General features: G+C 34.9%; 1 protein-coding gene across 1 annotated transcript; it reads left to right on the forward strand.

Moving 5' to 3' along the window:
• Positions 1-14960: 14960 nt before the first annotated feature.
• LOC127132206 (uncharacterized) lies at positions 14961-18937 on the forward strand. The gene is made up of 3 exons (XM_051061105.1): positions 14961-15227; positions 15433-17423; positions 18191-18937. The coding sequence occupies exons 2-3, from the start codon at positions 15753-15755 to the stop codon at positions 18572-18574; spliced, it is 2055 nt and encodes a 684-aa protein (XP_050917062.1). The 5' UTR covers positions 14961-15227; positions 15433-15752; the 3' UTR covers positions 18575-18937.

The raw sequence follows: 18937 nt of genomic DNA on the forward strand, positions 1-18937 counted from the left end.
GTAACAAATTTTTCTTGTGATTAGTCCTTGAAGGAATATGATGTCATTGTAATGATAAGGTTTTGGTGTTGAGAGGGCACATGGAAAGTGATATATCAACAAAATTAACAAAGACAATGTTTAGTGTGAGATAATTTAACAAGTTAAGCATCAATGTATTTAATGCATATACAACCTTATAGAAGAAGTGTGTGTTTGTTTAGAGTTCATAAATGGCTTCTCCTTGTTGTCGATTGCGAGAAAAAATATTAGAGCGAAGAAAAGTTCGAATGATAATGAAGTCGTTATCGAAGTTTTATTTTTAAAAGGAAAACGTTAATAAAACCTTTGAAGAATAAAAATAAGATCATCGCAATCAAATTTAGATGCGGGGATCAATTATGTGCGAGGAAGATATTAGCATCACAACATATGTTATAATCAACGAGAACCGCTTAATTAGTATTGAAAAATGTTAGTTTAAAAATGGTTGAGTTTCTTCTTATTAATAAAAATATTTACATGAAAAGAAAATAACTAAAAAAAGAATTTTATTAGAGTGATTGACGGGACGTTGAATCTCGCTCTTACGTATCTGCAAGTGCGGTGGAGAACTCAAAGTTACGTAGTTCTTGATAGCAAAAATTTGTTTGTGATTGATTTTAAGAAACAACTTTTTGTCGCATTTGAGCGGAAAGTGTTGCTTTGTTGGTCGCTCATGGGCATAATGAAGCGTTGTTTGTAAACTGCGTTAGAATAGATAAAACATTGTTCGTTTATAAAGAGATTTGATCGTGCTAAGGCGGAAAAAGTAAGTTTGATTGGTTGAAGTTGTTTTTAGGTGGAAGACGAATAATCGACCTTAAAATAGGTGTACACCTTGCTTTCGATTACTCGAGGATAAAAAAGGTGTGCATCAAATTATTCTGTTTTTAATTTGATTTTTTTATAAATGTGTTTTTTTAGCGGAAGACGAACAATCGACCTGGAACAAGGTGTACGTCTTACTTTCGATTACTCGAGGACAAATCGGATGTACATCCGATTCTCCCTTTTTAATCCAAGTTTTGATTAACATGTTTTTTTAGCGAAAGACGAGTAATCAACCTTGAACAAGGAGTACACCTTGCTTTCGATTACTCGAGGACAAAGTGGATGTACATCCAATTATCCCTTTTTAATCTGAGTTTTGATGAATGTGTTTTTTAACGGAAGACGTGTAATCGACTTTGAACAATGTGTACACCTTGTTTTCGATTACTCGAGGACAAAGTGGATATACATCCGATTATCCCTTTTTCATCTGAGTTTTGATTAATTTTTGTTGATACAAAGAAACAAAACTAGCACAAAGTAATAAGACGAGAGGTAGCGTAACGAAATATAATGCGGCGCAAGTTAATGCAACACAAGGTAACACAACGCAAGTTAACATAACACAATGTCACGAAATGTAACGTAGTAAGATATAACTGTTAGCCAACAAATTTTTGTTAGAACAAGATTTTGGCTCTGCAATATATCTCTAAGTTTTGATGATAACAAAGAATGAAACAACTTGGTACTCTAATAATTTTCTCTAAGTGTGCAGGTTTCTAAAGAAAAATGAATCTGAGGAAAACAATGTTTGGAATCTAACGTGGTCCAGAAAAGTCGATCCAGCAATGAAGAAATCATATCTGACTCTGAACAAGAACACTTCTAAAAGAATCACGTACATAATCTAACATTGAAGTTCATATCTGATATCTGAAGACTCTACATCTGATGACTCTGCAAGACAACATCAGAAGACACTCTATCTGAAGTCTATTCAACAAACATCTATCTGAAGTTGATTCAACGAACATCTATCTAAAGACTATTCAACAAATAACTATCTGAAGACTAGTTAAGAGAATATCTGAATACTACAAGCTTCTGCCCAAAGATTATGACTCCACCCACTCTGATTCACGCTCAACTAATCATCTTACTCATCAAAATCAAAAACTTAATCAAGAAGTAATCTAAGTATAGTACAAATCTTTATAAGGAAATTATGGATTATGTTCTAAGACCGATATGGAAAGGACAAAGTAGTTAATACCATTAATTCCCATAATTGAAAAAAAATCTCCATTAATTTCCCTCCAACAGTGTCATCTCAAAGTACTATATAAATGTCTCATCATCATCATGCTGAAAAAAAGAATACACAAGAATTCTATAATACTTTTCAATCTACATACTCAATATACTTTCATTATAAAATTCAGTAATCACACAAGAGTTGTTGCTCAATAGTGTGATTATTAATCTGTGTTCTTAATTGTGTTTATACTGCTTACCTAGAAGCACTAAGGCAAACACGTGTACTTCTAGAAATTTGTTGATATTTCTCAAGTGACTTGTTAAAGTCTGTAGACTTAAGAGGACTAAGAGATTGTTGAACTGTTAGACATTTTTGTAATCTATTGAGATTATTGGATTAAGTCCTTATTGAAGAAGAAATCACTTTGGTCGGGTGGATTGGAGTAGCTTTGATTTTCAAGCGAACCAGGATAAATTTCTTGTGTTGTTAGCATTTACTTTCGTGTGAGTAGTGTTGCAAAAGTTTTTTATTACTGTGAAAACAATTCAAACCCCCTTTCTTGTTTTTCTCTACCTTCAATTGGTATCAGAGTATCATGATCTCTTATTGCTTTTTGAATCAAACATTTAAAAGTGTAGAGAGATCCAGTGTGAGAAAAATATCATGGATAACACAAATGAAAGAGATAGCTACAACGTCAAACCTTCAGTTTTTGATGGAGAAAAATTTGACTATTGGAAATACAAAATTGAAAGTTTCTTCCTAGGATACGACACTAATATATGGGATATTGTCACAAATGGTTACGAACCACCAATTTCTGCTATCGGTATCTCTATTCCAAGAAGTATAATGAGTGATGATCAGAAGCGTGATTTCAATAATCACCATAAAGCAAGAACCATTTTGTTGAACACAATCTCCTACAATGAGTACGAGAAGATCACCAACAGGGAAACAGTCAAAGAAATCTTTGATTCTTTGAAGATGACTCATGAAGGCAATAATCAAGTTAAAGAGACTAAGACTTTGGCCTTAATCCAGAAGTATGAAGCCTTCAGAATGGAACATGATGAAGTTGTTGAAGTGACATTTTCAAGGTTCCAAACCTTAGTTGCAGGACTCAAGGTTTTAGACAAAGGATATACTACAACAGATCATGTCAAAAAGATAATCATAAGTCTTCCCAAGAAATGGAGACTTACCGTTACTACTCTGAAGTTATCCAAGGATCTGAACATCATAAGCCTTGAAGAACTTATCAGTTTCCTCATAAGTCATGAGATAGAGCTAGAGGAAGATGAACCCCAGAAGAAAAGAAAATCAGTAGCTTTAAAGACTAGATCAGAAAGAAGAAAGCCAGAAAGGAACAAAACCTTTCAAGCTGAAGAAGAAGATAAAGATGACTCGGAGAATGAAGATTCTAATGATGAAGATGAGTTATCTCTTCTTTCCAGAAGAATCAAACAACTCTGGAGAAAAAGAAATAACAACTTCAAAAGGCCCAGATAGAATGGAGATCGTCCATATTCAACCTCCAGAGGAAGACCCAACAAGGAAGTGACCTGTTACGAATGCAAAGAACCTGGACACTACAAAAATGAATGTTCAAAGCTCAAGAAGGACAACTTCATAGAGGAAAGCTTCAAGAAGAACTCCTTCAAAGAAAAGAAGAAGGGACTCATGGCAACATGGGACGACTCTGAATCTAAAGATTCAGAATCTGATTATGAAGAGGAGCATGAAAATGTTGCATTCATGGCCACCACCTATGGAAGTTCATCTGAAAGAGAGTCTGAATCTGAAGAGATATCCTGTGAAACAGAGTTAAAACAACAATCATGGTACCTGGACTCTGGATGCTCGTGACACATGACTGGAAGAAAGCATAGGTTCCAAAACCTGAAACTTAAAGATGTTGGCTTCGTAGGCTTTGGAGGAAATCAGAAAGGAAGAATCAGAGGATCTAAAACAATTGGTAATGGATCTCTTCCTTTTATTTTGGATGTCCTTTATGTTGAGGGATTAATGCATAACTTGTTATCCATAAGTCAATTAAGTGATAATGGTTATGATATAATCTTTAATAAAAAAATGTGCAAAGTTGTTAATCAATAAAATGGCACAGTCTTTTACACTGGAAAGAGGAAGAATAACATTTACAAAATAAAACTTTCAGATTTAAAAGATCAAAATGTAAAATGTTTAACGTCTGTAAATGAAGAGCAATGTGTGTGGCATAGACGCTTGGGTCACATTAGCTTGAGGAGGATTTCTTAGCTAAATAAACTTGAGTTAGTCAGAGGCCTACCTAAGCTGAAGTTTTCTTTAGATGCTCTTTGTGAAGCATGTCAGAAAGGAAAATTTTCTAAAACAACTTTCAAAAACAAAAATGTTGTTTTAACCTCTAAGCCTCTGGAACTTTTACACATTGACCTGTTTGGACCTATTAAGACAGCGTCAGTCAATGGTAATAAGTATGGACTTGTCATTGTTGATAATTATAGTCGTTGGACATGGGTAAAATTCTTAAGGCACAAGAATGTGTCACCTTTTGGGTTCACTAGTTTCTATTCAAAAGTGCAAAAGGAATTTGACTCTAAGATCATCAGAGTCAAAAGTAATCATGGTGGCGAATTTGAAAACAAACTTTTTGAAGAACTTCTTGACTCTGATGGAATATCCCATGATTTCTCCTATCCTAGAACTCCACAACAAAATGGAGTTGTAGAAAGGAATAATAGGACTCTCCAAGAAATGGTCAGAACCATGGTCAATGAAACAAATGTGGGTAAGCACTTCTAGCCTGAAGTTGTCAATATAACGTGTTACATTCAGAATAAAATCTCTACCAGACCTATTTTGGAGAAGACTCCTTATGAACTCTGCAAGGGAAGAAAACCCAACATTTCCTATTTTCATCCTTTTGGATGTTCTTGTTTTATTCTAAATACTAAAGATGATTTGAACAAGTTTGACTCTAAGGCACAAAAGTGTATTATGTCGGGATACTGAAAACGTTTTAAAGGATATAGAGTATACAATACAGAAACACAAATTGTGGAAGAATCAATACATGTCAGGTTTGATGATAAGCTTGACTCTGAAAAGTCAAAGCTAGTTGAGAATTTTGCAGATTTGGAGATAACACTTGTAGGTTCTGACGAAAAGACCCGAGAACCTGATGAAGCAGAAAAAGAAACGTCAAAAGCACTTGAAGTCACAATCAATCAGAAAAGATCAAGAAATAGACAGAATGTTTCTGAAGAACTGATTTTGGGAAACAAAAATGAACATGTCAGAACAAGATCAACATTCAAAGTTTCTGAAGAAACACTTCTGGGATTAGTATCTCTAATAGAGCCAACATCCTGTGAAGAATCTCTTCAAGACAAAAAATGGATTATGGCAATGAAAGAAGAACTTGATCAGTTTGCCAAGAATGATGTCTAGGATCTTGTACCACGACCCAAGGGAACCCATGTGATTGGAACCAAATGGGTTTACAGAAACAAACTAAATGAAAATGGTGAAGTGGTTAGAAACAAAGCACAGATGGTGGCACATGGTTATAGTTAACAAGAAGGTATTGACTACAACGAAACCTTTGCTCCAGTCGCGAGGTTAGAATCTATTCGTCTTCTTGTATCTTTTGTTGTAAATTATTCCATTAAATTATATCAGATGGATGTCAAAAGCACGTTTTTGAATGGTTATATTTCTGAAGAGGTGTATGTCCATCAACCTCCTGGTTTCGAAAACTCAAAACTTCTAAAACATGTTTTTAAACTTAAAAAATCTATATATGGTATGAAGCAAGCTCCCAGAGCTTGGTATGAAAGACTTAGTTCATTTCTTCTAGAGAATGACTTTATCAGAGGCAAAGTGGACTCCACTATTTTTTGTAAAAACATCATAAACGATCTTATGATTTGTCAAATATATGTTGATGACATAATATTTGGTTCTGCTAACCCCTCTATTTGTTAATAATTTTATGAGTTAATGCAAGCAGAATTTGAAATGAGTCTGATGCAAGAACTAAAGTTCTTTCTGGGGATTTAAATCAACCAAACATCAGAAGCCACATATGTATATCAAAGAAAATACATAAAAGATATTCTGAAGAAATTTGACATGTCAGAAAGCAAACCAGCAAAGACTCTCATGCATCCTACCTGTATTCTGGAGAAAGAAGAGGTGAGTCAAAAGGTTTGTCAGAAACTCTATCGTGGTATGATAGGTTATCTTCTCTATGTTATATGCTAAATTTCAGTAAGATCCAAGGGAATCTCAAATATATTATTCAACGTATGTCTATATGCTAGATTTCAGTAAGATCCAAGGGAATCTCACTTAACTGTTGTTAAGAGAATCCCGAGGCATCTGAAAGGAACACCTAATATTGGCCTGATGTATAAGAAAACATCAGAGTACATGCTTTCTAGGTACTGTGATGTAGATTACACTTGAGACAGATTGGAATGCAAAAGCACATAAGGGAACTGTCAGTTTCTGGGAGGAAACCTCATCTCATGGGCAAGCAAAAGACAATCAATAATTGCATTGTCAACTGCAGAAGCAGAATACATTCCAGCTTCACTATGCAGCACTCAGATGCTCTGGATGAAGAATCAACTTGAGGACTTTCAGATTTATGAGAGTAACATCCCTATATTTTGTGATAATACTGTTGCTATATGTTTAAGTAAGAATCTAATTTTACATTACAGAGTGAAGCACATAGAAATTAAACATCATTTTATAAGAGAATATGTTCAGAAAAGGATAATCATTTTAAAATTCATAGATATAGACCATCAATGGGTTGACATCTTCACAAAACTCTTAGCCTAAGATAGATTTCTTTTCATTTTGAAACATTTAAATATAGCAGATTACCCAAAATGAATCTGAACATGTGCCTCTCCTCTCTAATGTTAAAATAGACTCTGATATAAACATATGGTGCTTATCTGGTTTTGGTTTTGATACTTCTACAAGTTAGATGTTATCTGGATTAGAAACCTTCTAAATTAGAAACCGTTTGGTATTCTTGACTCCAGAAACATCAACATGTGGTCTCTCAAACGTGTGGCTTTGGATCTTCTAGACAACTGTCTAGCTCAGAACTCAAGAGCCAAACTATTGAGATCCCCTTGAGTAGTGTGCATATTTGTGAGATTAGACAACCATCATTATCAACATTTAATTCTCCTCACACTTATCAACTCAGATTTTAGCAATCATAATTACTCTTGTCCATTCTCTAACCTAACATTTACGTTTTGCATGCGTTTTTGAATTTGTGTATATATTACCACAATTCCCACTTTCCCACTTTTCACTCTTACTACATACATGAACCCTTGCCTTCATTCTCTCTACAACCTCAACCTCCTTGCAAATTCATCTATTTCAACAACTGCAACATGAATCCTCAATAGCAACAGGTTCTCGAATATTCTCAACAAATGGACGTTGTTGAGCAAAATGTTAAAGCTCCACAACAAGTTGTAACCCAAACCGCTACGACTGCAACAACTTCATATCAAGAACCTCATGTTCTTTATCGCCCTCCTCACATAAATCTTGCCACCCCTTTTAAAAAACTAGAAGTATTGTATGAACTTTGGTTTGATTTTGACAAACTCAAGAGGAATGACATAGATCTAACTAAAAAATTGGAGAATCAAGGGTGGGGAAACTACTTCAAACGTCTTTATGGTCCAGTGTACACTTTCCTGGTGAAGGAATTCTAGAGGTTTTCTGATTGTGATGACCACTACATCGTATCTGTAAGACCCCGACTTTGACCCTAAGATCCCTCATGTTATCTCATCATTTGCATTGGCTTTGGGATCACACCTTGGCATCCTCCTTGCCCCTCATTCATTGGGTTTGCATTGGGAGAGGTCACCAAGCACTTTTGATTGTATCATACCTTATTTTTCTTTATTTACTAACCAAAATGCCAAAAATATGTCTATGTGTAACTTTGTTTCTTTTGTAGGTAGTGTGTGTGTCCACCTATGCCTCATCAAGTTCATATCTAGGGTTTGAGACACTCAATGAAAAAGATCAATAAAGTAAAGGTTCACAATGGTTCTAAGTATCATACATGGATCCCCCATGTTCTTTATTTATCATTTTGATCAAGAATTCATCAAGAGTTTGAAGCTTGTTTGCCTTGGAAACCCTAATTCATCTGAGGATCTTGTGTAACTCCCTCAGCAAGTTGCTTCATCATTTGATCAAATATCTCAAAGGATACTCCATTATACATCATCTTAAGCATATATGATTCTCCATGATCCCCAAGTATCAAAAGAACTCCAAGTTTGCAAGTTGGTTCAAGGAGGTTGACCAGAAAAGTCAACTGGTCAAATCTAGGGTCCCCTAGATCTTTTATCCTACCATTTTTGTCATATGAAAATTATTCCAAGATCAAAGTTACTCTTCATGACATCCCAAACAACTTTCATGTTGACATCAAATAGAATTATGTTTAGTTAAATTTTAATGTGTTTATTTATTGGAGCATGTTGTATTTTTAAAAAAATAATTTTAAATATGATATATTATGTTAAATAATTTATACATATTCAATTTTTTTAAGAGTTTATATGAATACTTTATGTTATTATAAATGAAATATTGTTATTTATTTGCATTATTTAGGTTATTATGCAAGCATTTAACTATTTACTATAAATTCATAATTTTAAGTGATTATTATAATTTTGATTATTTAATGAATAGCCACATCATCTTTAAATTAATTAAAATTATAAATTATGATTTAAAATCACATTAAACACATTAGTTGTAATTGATCATACATGATATAATAAAATCTACCCACATGAATTTTGTTGTATTTGTATGTTTAATTAGGATAAAATATCACATTATATTTCTTGATTTACCTGCAAGAATTAAGAAGCGAACATAACTGATAGTTTTATGATAAGGTTATAATATGAATCTAATTGAGTAAAATTTTAGCCTATAAGCAAGTGTTGTGTCACTAGATTTATATGTATGGTTTGCACTGACAAAACATGTAATTTATTTACTTTGTCTCAATTATGGTTAATAAGCATGTTTATTGAATTATGTAGTTGATCAATATGAAAAATTCTCTGATTTTAAGTGTGATATTACCGAGTTAAATGGTGACAATTACAAGATTCGGAAGGAAATGGTTCTTCTTCATTTGGGTTGGATGGACATTGACTATGCCATTAGGAAGAATGAACTAATGGGTATTACTGCAACCAACACTCCATATCAAGTTGATGTTTATGAAAAGTGGGAGATATCTAATCGTCTCTTTGTTGTGTTTATAAAGACTAAGATATCTGCTGGCATATGTGGTTCAATCAAGCATCATGAAAATGTTAAATATCTTATTAAGGCCATTGATGAGAAATTTCCCACATATGATAAGGCTATTTCCAACACTATAATCATAAAGTTTCCTACTATGAAGTTCACCGGGGTGAGAGGTTGTGTGACCATATCATGCATATGGGGGATATATCGGATCAACTTAAAGATTTGAAGGTGACCACATCTGATTCTTTTCTTGTTCACTATATTTTATGTGCTATACCTCATCAGTATGACCCTTTCAAGATATCCTTAAACACACATAAAGATAAGTGGTCGATTAATGAATTGTTGATTATGTGTGCGTAGGAAGAGGAAAGGTTGATGATGGAAGAGGATGAGAAAGTTAACTTCACTGTTCAAGTAAAGAAAAGAAGGAATTGGCTAAGAATAAAGGCAACATTCCTCCTCAGTCAACCTTAAATAAATAGTCTAAGTGTTTCTTTTGCAAAAAGAAAAGGCACATGAAAAAGGATTGCTTGAAGTTTAAAAGTTAGATGGATAATATAGGTACTTCACTTACATTTATTTGTTATGAATCTTATATGGTTAATATAAATTATAACACATGGGGGGATTGACTTTGGTTCTACAATCCATATTTCGAATACCTTGCAGGGTATGCAAAACCTAAGGAAAGTCAGTGGGAAGTGAACAATACATCTATTAAGGAGGGCAGATGCGTTCACATGTGGAGGCCATTGGAACGTGCAATTTAATTTTAAGCAACAATTTTACTTTAGTTTTAGAAAAGACCTTTTATGTTCCTAGTTTTTTGAAGAATTTAGTTTTTGTTTCTAGATTAGCGCCATTGGGTGTATCATTTAATTTCAAGGATTCTGATTTTACTTTAGCTAATAAATTTGGAGTTTTCGATTATGGTGAATTACACGATGGTCTTTATTCTATTAATTTACAAAATAATGCTGCTTATAATTCAATGCATGTTACTGCTGGTTTAAACGATATGTTGTGAATGAAAAATCCTTAATGTTATGGCACCAAAGATTGGGACACATCTTAATCGATAAAATTAAGAGACTAGTAAATGAGAGAGTACTTAGTACTCTAGATTTTGCTGATTTTAAGACTTGTGTGAATTGCATTAAGGGAGAACAATCTAACAAGTTTTAAAATGGTGCGTAAAGGAGTTCGAACCTATTAGGAATAATACATACATATACTTGTTGTCTAGACATGGACGCAAATAGTCTAGAAAACTTTATCACCTTTATAGACGATTATTCATGATATATGTATCTCTACTTACTTCATTCTAAAGACGAAGATTTAGATGCCTTTAAAGTTTTCAAGGATGAATTAGAAAAGCAATGTAAGAAACAAATAAAAATCGTGAGATTTGATAGAGGTGGAGAGTATTATGGTAGGTACACAGAAAATGGACAAGCGACCAGTCCATTTGCAAAGTTTCTTTAAGAGCGTGGGATTGTTGTCCAATACATTATGCCTGATTCTTCTGACCATAATGGTGTGGCAGAAAGAAGAAACCAAACATTAATGGACATGGTAAGAAGTATGAGGAGTAATGCTAATCTTCCTCAATTTTTGTGGACTGAAGCACTAAAGACGATTGCGTATATATTTAACCAAGTTCCAACTAAGGTTGTGCGAAAGACTCCTTTTGAGTTATTCAAAGGTTGAAAACCAAGTCTTCAACATATACATGTTTAGGGTTGTTCGTATAAAGTGAGAATTCATAACCCACAAGAAAAGAAACTAGACCCAAGGACTATTAGTGGGAATTTCATCGGATATGCTTAAAAGTCCAAAGGCTATATATTTTATTGTCCATCACTTACAACTAAGATTTTGGAATCGAGACATGCCTAGTTTCTTGAAATGACTTGATTAGTGGGAGTGATTAACTCGAAGATATAACTTATAAGAAAGATCACTATGTGGCTGAACCTTATAGATCATTTGATAGACTGGTTATTGTTCACACTCCTCAAGTACAAAGAGGTGTTCGACAAAATGCAATCAAACTTCCACAAGCTGTTGAAACTTATCATGTAGATCAAGTTATTGATGAGGAACATCAAGATAATGTCGAAGAGCATGTTATTAAGTCGGTTGAACAATAAGATCCTCAAGAAGATAACAAGATGACATTGAGAAGAGCTACTAGAGTTAGAAAGTCAACAATTCCTAGTGAATCTTTAGTATATCTATAAGAATCAAATTACAACATAAGAGCAAAAAATGACCCTGAAATGTTTTCACAAGCCATGAGTTATAATGAATCAAATTTGTGGCACAATGCTATGAAAGAGGAGATGAATTCAATGGCATCAAACACAGTCTGGGATCTTGTCAAGTTGCATAATGGTGTAAAAGCCTTTGGATGTAGATGGGTATTTAAAACAAAACAAGATTAACAAGGCCACATTGAGAGATATAAGGAAATACTTGTTGCCAAAGAGATTCACTTAAAGAGAAGGAACCAACTACACATGTACATTTTCTCCTATGTCTAAGAAAGATTCTTTTTGAGTCATTATGGCATTGGTAGGTCATAACTCTGCATTACATCAAACGAATATGAAAACATTATTCCTAAATGGTTCTCTAGAGAAAAAAGTTTACATGAAACAACCTGAAGGTTTTTCTACTAGTGAAGGTGAAAACTTAGTTTGTAAGCATAGTAAATCTACCTACGGGTTGAAACAAGCCTCCCGCAAATGGTATTTAAAATTTCATGAGGTAATCACTTCATTTGGTTTTGAAGAGAATGCCATGGATCAATGTATATACTATAAGGTAAGTGGGATAAATATACGTTTCCTTGTGTTATACATGGATGCTATTTTGCTTGCGACAAATGATAATGGTATGATGTATGAGGTGAAACAATTCATCCCAAGGATTTTTGATATGGAGGACATGGTAGAGGCATCTTATTTCATTGTCATTAACATCCATAGAGATAGAAACTGGGGTATTTTGGGTTTGTCCCAACATGCCTATATCAATAAAGTTCTTAAGAGATTTAATATGAATTATTGTTCACCAAGTGTGGATCCTATCATGAAGGGTGATAAATTTGAATTAAGTAAATTCCCATAAAATGATTTTAAACGAGAACACATGAAGAATATCCCACTTGCTTCAGCTGTAGAAAGTCTTATGTATGCTCGGATTTGCATCAGACCTGACATTGCATATGTTATTGGAGTTTTGGGAAGATATCAGAGTAATCCATGTGTTGACCACTGGAAATATGCAAATAAGGTGATGAAATATCTTCAGGGAAGAGAGAATTTCATGTTTATGTACAAACGAACAAATAATTTGGAAGTAATTTTCTACTCTGATTCAGACTACGCTAGTGTTTACAGTTGTTTTTGGTAAATCAATTCACAAGTTTTCGTTCACTTAAAGGGTTAAACTCGAAAAAATCCCAAGACATATGGTGCAAAATATTCTAGAAAATATGTTTGTTCTTGGGTATTGACGTTTAAATGTCAAGAAAGTTGGGTGAAAATCCCACTAAGAACAATACAAAACTATTCGACAATGTAAAATAAATAAGAGAAGGACAATAAAAGTAAGACTTAATTGCAACTTTGATCCCCCTATTTTAGTTTTTTTAATCCCCCCATTTTAAAAACCACGAGTTTGGTCTCTCTTTTAAGTCTTTAGGTTGGATTTTAGTCCCTAAAAGGGACCAAAAATCTAACACAAAACTTAAAAAAGGGACCAAAATCGTGGTTTTTAAAAAGGAGGGACCAAAACTAAAAAAAATACAAAATAGGGGGACCAAAATTGCAATTAAGCTTAAAAGTAATCAATTGTATTGAAAACTTAAAGGCAGTGACGCAAATTCATACATGTTTCATTACAAACTCTTTTCTCTTTGTGATTTGGATACTCGAGTTCTATAGAGAATAATGATAAAATTTGCAAATCTTGATTACATGAATAAAATCAACTTATATACAATATACAACAATGACCGTCGATAACAGTTACTACCCTAGAACCTGACACATATCCAATTACGTGGACTTCTATTTTATGACATGCTTCAACGTGCCTTTGGCCTTTGAACTGCTTCCAAACTGTTGTTTGCCTTTAAAACCGCCTTTACAACCTCTAACTATCTCTGTCGAAGAGCTGCTCTGCCGAATCTTATAGTGTAGTGTCGAAGCTCCTTTGCATCACCTAATCTTTGGACTTTAGGATATACTAAGTCCCAAAACAACTAACATGCAAGTCAAACCTACCACCTTTACACCATACTTTTATGTCAAAAATGTTAACTCGTTGCGAACCTTTTCGAGACTCTTGACATATTTTAAAGAGATAGTGATCCTAATCTTGTGGATATGTTCTTAAGACTCTTCCAAATCGGACTCAGTGAATTTCAATGCAGTGTCGAAAATCACATGCTAACAGCTGGTTACGTTGATACCGGGCTATATTTTTATGTTAGCTAGTGGAGTTGTATCTTGGAGAAGTGCAAAGCAGACCTTGACTGCTACTTCAACTATAGAAGCTGTGCTTGCTTATTATTTTGAGACTACCTCACATGGTGTGCGGTTAAGGAGTGTCATATTTGGGCTTAGAGTTGTTGACTCTATTTTGAGGCCATTGAAGATGTATTGTGGCAACTTTGCTACAATTTTTATGGCTAAGAACAAAAAATATGGAAGTCGAAGTAAACACATTGACAACAAATATTTAGCCGCAAAAGAATGTGTTAAAGAAAATAAAGTGACCATTAAACACGTTAGCACAAAATTGATAATTGTTGATCCTTTAACTAAAGACATGCCACCAAAGAATTTTAAGGATCATGTAGTACATATAATACTTGGTTCCATGATGTGATTTTCATTTTGTAAACCTTTCTTATTTTGACGAAACTCTTATTCAATTTGATTTTTCTCATTTTGTTATGTACACATATTTATTATTTATTTTGAGAAATATCACTTCATTTAGATAAGATATTAACATAAGATTACTTTATTAAATTTGGGGATTGATTTTTAGAAATATAATAATACATAGAAGATAATAGTCGTTATTAGAAGACATATGGTCACAATTCTTATATTTCTTTCTTTTTATGATTGATTATGCGTTATATGAAGCAAGTGGGAGAATGTCAGTTTATTCTTTCTCTTTAATTTATTTCTTTCAATAATTGATCGCCTCCTACTTCGACTCAATCCACGATCGATCTTAGTTAGTAACTGTCCAAAGAGTATTACAAGTGAGAGAATGTCAGTTTATTCTTTATCTTTATAGTTTATTTCCTATATTTCTTTCAATAATTGATCATCTGCTGCTTCGACTCAACCTACAATCTCAGTTAATAACTGTCCAGAGAGTATTACAAGTTGAGATATCCAAAGAGTATTACAAGTTAAGAAAAACGACTTGATGGACAAGACTCAATATATTCAAAATGTATTCCCCTATTTCATGGTGACCCTAAGCTATGATGTTAAAGTGTAAAAATATACCCCAAGGGCCGAACCAAAGTGAACCAAATGGAAAAGCAAAAGACCCTAGGACCGAGTTACGACCGATTCTTGAGTGAGTCCACTTTTTCGCTGTGTAGTCATCTGTCAGCATTAATGGTCCATACCAGAGCCCCACACCACCTTTAGATCTCTTGTTTCCCATTCCATCTCCACCGTCCGATCACCCACCACAGTTTAACAACTCAACCCTAACCAGCAAAATCAAGAACAACAACAACTCTGAATCTCATTCATTCATACATATATACTTTCTTCTCACCAAGGTATCTACCACTTTCTTTCATTCTTGTTTCTTCTTAATCAATCATTCATCACGGATCTTCACTTCCCCTTTTTGAATTTCTACTTTCACTTTCAATTTTTACTTCTAAATTTATTATTGCTTTTTTATTTAATTTAGCTTAATTGAATGCATTGTAATTGATACGTATAACTGTTTGTGATTTATGTGTAAATATTTGCTTGCAGATTTGATTTGATTTGATTTGATTTTATTGGAACACTGATGATTTATGAGCTTTAAGAACTAAGATCCAACTACTTACTTGGATTTTCAAGTTAATGTTCGAAATTTTGGAGAAGAATCTGTAATATTGAAGTGATTTTTGAGCAAAAACAGTTATCATTGTAAGTTGTAATTGTGGCAGTGAAGATCTAGAAATTGAACAAGAAGTTTGCAGGGATTATTCGTTTTTTGAGGGTTAATTGATTGGGGTGTGTGAAATTTGGAAGGGTAGGGGAAGGTTATGGGAGGGGCTGTTTTATAGGTGGAGATTAGTTAGGAAATTATGGAAGTGAATGGAGTTGTACATGATAGTGGTGTAGGAGGGGGGAGAAGGGAAAAGAGAGAGGTGGTAGATAAGTCGTTGGAGGATTTAACTAAATATGCGCATAGTCCAGCTCATTTGGCAGTTGCGAGACATGACCATGCTGCCCTGAGGCGGATTGTTGCTTCTCTGCCTAGGCTTGCTAAGGCTGGTGAGGTGAATAATGAAGCTGAGTCCCTTGCTGCTGAGGTTCGAGCGGATGAGGTATCGGCTGCTATTGATCGTCGTGATGTACCTGGTAGGGAGACACCACTTCACCTTGCAGTGCGTCTTAGGGATCACGTTTCTGCTGAGATATTGATGGCGGTTGGTGCGGATTGGAGTCTACAGAATGAGAATGGTTGGAGTGCCTTGCAAGAGGCGGTGTGTACTAGAGAGGAAGCTATTGCCATGATTATTGCACGGCATTATCAGCCTCTGGCTTGGGCTAAATGGTGTCGTAGGCTTCCACGCATTGTTGCTTCGGCAACTCGTATTCGGGATTTTTATATGGAGATAACTTTTCATTTTGAAAGCTCTGTGATTCCGTTTATTGGACGTATAGCCCCTTCTGATACCTACCGAATATGGAAGCGTGGTTCTAATCTCCGTGCTGATATGACCCTTGCTGGTTTTGATGGTTTACGCATCCAACGATCAGACCAAACATTTTTGTTCCTTGGAGAGGGTTATACTTCTGAGGATGGTAATTTAACTCTGCCACATGGTTCTTTGCTTGCTCTTTCACACAAGGAGAAGGAAGTTACAAATGCTTTGGAAGGGGCTGGTACACAACCAACAGAAGCTGAAGTTGCCCATGAAGTGTCCTTGATGTCTCAGACAAATATGTACAGACCAGGTATTGATGTTACTCAGGCTGAGCTTATTCCTCATTTATCTTGGAGGCGCCAAGAGAAGACAGAGATGGTTGGGAATTGGAAGGCAAAAGTTTATGACATGCTTAATGTGATGGTGAGTGTGAAATCAAGGCGGGTTCCAGGTGCTATGACAGATGAAGAGCTTTTTGCCGTGGAGGATGGAGAAAGTATGTTAAATGGGGAAAACAATGATGAATATGATGACGTACTGACTGCTGAGGAAAGAATGCAATTAGATTCTGCCCTACGAATGGGGAACTCCGATGCAGCTTGTGAAGATGAAGAGCATGGGGCCTTTGATGGTCAAGAAAATGGCTCATCAGCTTCCTTTGAGAATTCTGAAGCCAATGGTGCGGTTAAAGAGAAGAAGAGCTGGTTTGGTTGGAATAAGAAAACTTTGAAGAGCAAAGGTGACGAACCTGAGGATTTAAAAACATCAAAGAAAACTTCAAGGCTTGGCCCAGAAGGTAGCAGCCAGAGGTTAGGTGATCAACAAAAGTTAGCATCCGAGTTTCTGAAGGAGGATAGTGGAGACACTAAGAAGGGAAAGGATAAAAACATTAAAAAGAAGAAGAAAGGAGCAGTTAGCGAGTCTAAGAATGAGAGTGAATATAAAAAGGGTTTAAGACCTGTCTTGTGGTTAACACCTGACTTCCCATTGAAAACTGACGAGCTTCTGCCTCTACTTGACATCTTGGCTAATAAGGTTAAGGCTATTAGAAGACTTAGAGAGCTCTTGACAACTAAGCTTCCTCATGGAACTTTTCCTGTCAAGGTAATCCAAATACTCTAGCTGAAGTTCCAAACTTTTTATGCACTGTTGCTCTGCAATCTGCCGGTAAAGAGTGCTCATATTACCTGAGCTACCTTTTATGGGCAGAGAGTGAGATAATCTTTATTTATTGGCATAAATATACACCTGCTAAACATCTGAATTTTCTCCAAAGTTAGCAAGTTGCTTAGGCTTCACAACTGTTACGAGATTCTGACTCACAGGGTCTGTTTCTATCATCTCTAGTCATACTTGCATAATTGCATTAAATATGTGCATGAGTATATTCTAAATGTCTTTTATTTTTATTTTTATATAAAACAGATTCTGAATGTCTTGTTTAACTGATAATCTTCACTCTTTTTGTTGTTATTTTAATAATGTCAAGCTATGACGACACAAAACTGATTCATGCATAAGCCAATATTTGCTGCTATTGGTCAGACGACCACATAAACTCGAGGGTTTTTCAATTTTCCCCTTCTCCACTGTCAATTTCCTAATAAGGAGTTGGCAGAGAAAATTGGATGATTAATATTGGACTTATCTTTAACTAGTTATGACTCAGTTTACTTGGTTAGCTTATCTCATTATAAACTTGAGAGAAATCAAACTATGTCTGAGCGTTAGTGCAATAATATTGAGCTTGATATCTGCATCTCTGCATGTCACTCTTTATCTGTGCTGTAGCATGTTCATCATCCATTCTTGTTTACAATAATGATGACTTTTGATTTGAAATGGTAATAATAATTTTTTGTGCTACACAGGTTGCTATCCCAATAGTCCCTACTATTAGGGTGCTTGTCACTTTTACAAAATTTGAGGAGCTTCAGCCATTAGAGGAGTTTTCAACACCACTTTCCAGCCCTGCACATTTCCAGGATGCCAAATCCAAAGAATCAGAGGGGTCTGCATCATGGATTTCATGGATGAAAGGAGGCCGAGGGGGGCAGTCCAGTGACTCCGACAGTCACAGATATAAAGATGAAGCCGATCCTTTCAGCATACCCGCAGACTACAAATGGGTAGACGCCAATGAAAAGAAACGCCGAATGAAGGCAAAGAAAGCCAAAAGTAAGAAACATAAGAAGCCGCCAGTTGCTAAACCTGGAGATGGAGTGCATCGCAGCACCGAGGACATAGAAGAATAGTAGTAATATTACGGTATGCATCTCTGGGTCTGATAATTGTTACACGACAGAGTCTTTCTTTATTATGCACAGTGCCACAGCTGACTTTACATTTCAACATTGGAGGGGTTCTCTAAGAATTTACTAGAAACTTCTTGGGAAACCAATTGTTATTAGCAATTAAAAAGGTGCCTTCATTTTTTTTTCTTTCTGTTTCGCCAAGGAAGCTATAATCTTCTAGAAATGGTTGTATTTGTCATGTGAAGTGAAATTGAAGAGCTATAGTCTTGCTCATCAATTGCATTCCTTCATTCTAATTTCTGTTAGATACCGATATCTGTATCTACGCCTATGTCGATGATCATCGATTTTAGATTTTCTTGA

Source organism: Lathyrus oleraceus, chromosome 3 (genome assembly GCF_024323335.1).
Source record: "Lathyrus oleraceus cultivar Zhongwan6 chromosome 3, CAAS_Psat_ZW6_1.0, whole genome shotgun sequence".
Lineage (NCBI taxonomy): Eukaryota > Viridiplantae > Streptophyta > Magnoliopsida > Fabales > Fabaceae > Lathyrus > Lathyrus oleraceus.

Bases quoted from the DNA above. Each gene is read 5' to 3' on its own strand.
- LOC127132206 (XM_051061105.1), top strand. From the start codon at position 15,753: ATGGAAGTGAATGGAGTTGTACATGATAGTGGTGTAGGAGGGGGGAGA. The intron at 17,424-18,190 runs GTAATCCAAATA...TGTGCTACACAG, and splicing joins ATGGAACTTTTCCTGTCAAG to GTTGCTATCCCAATAGTCCC.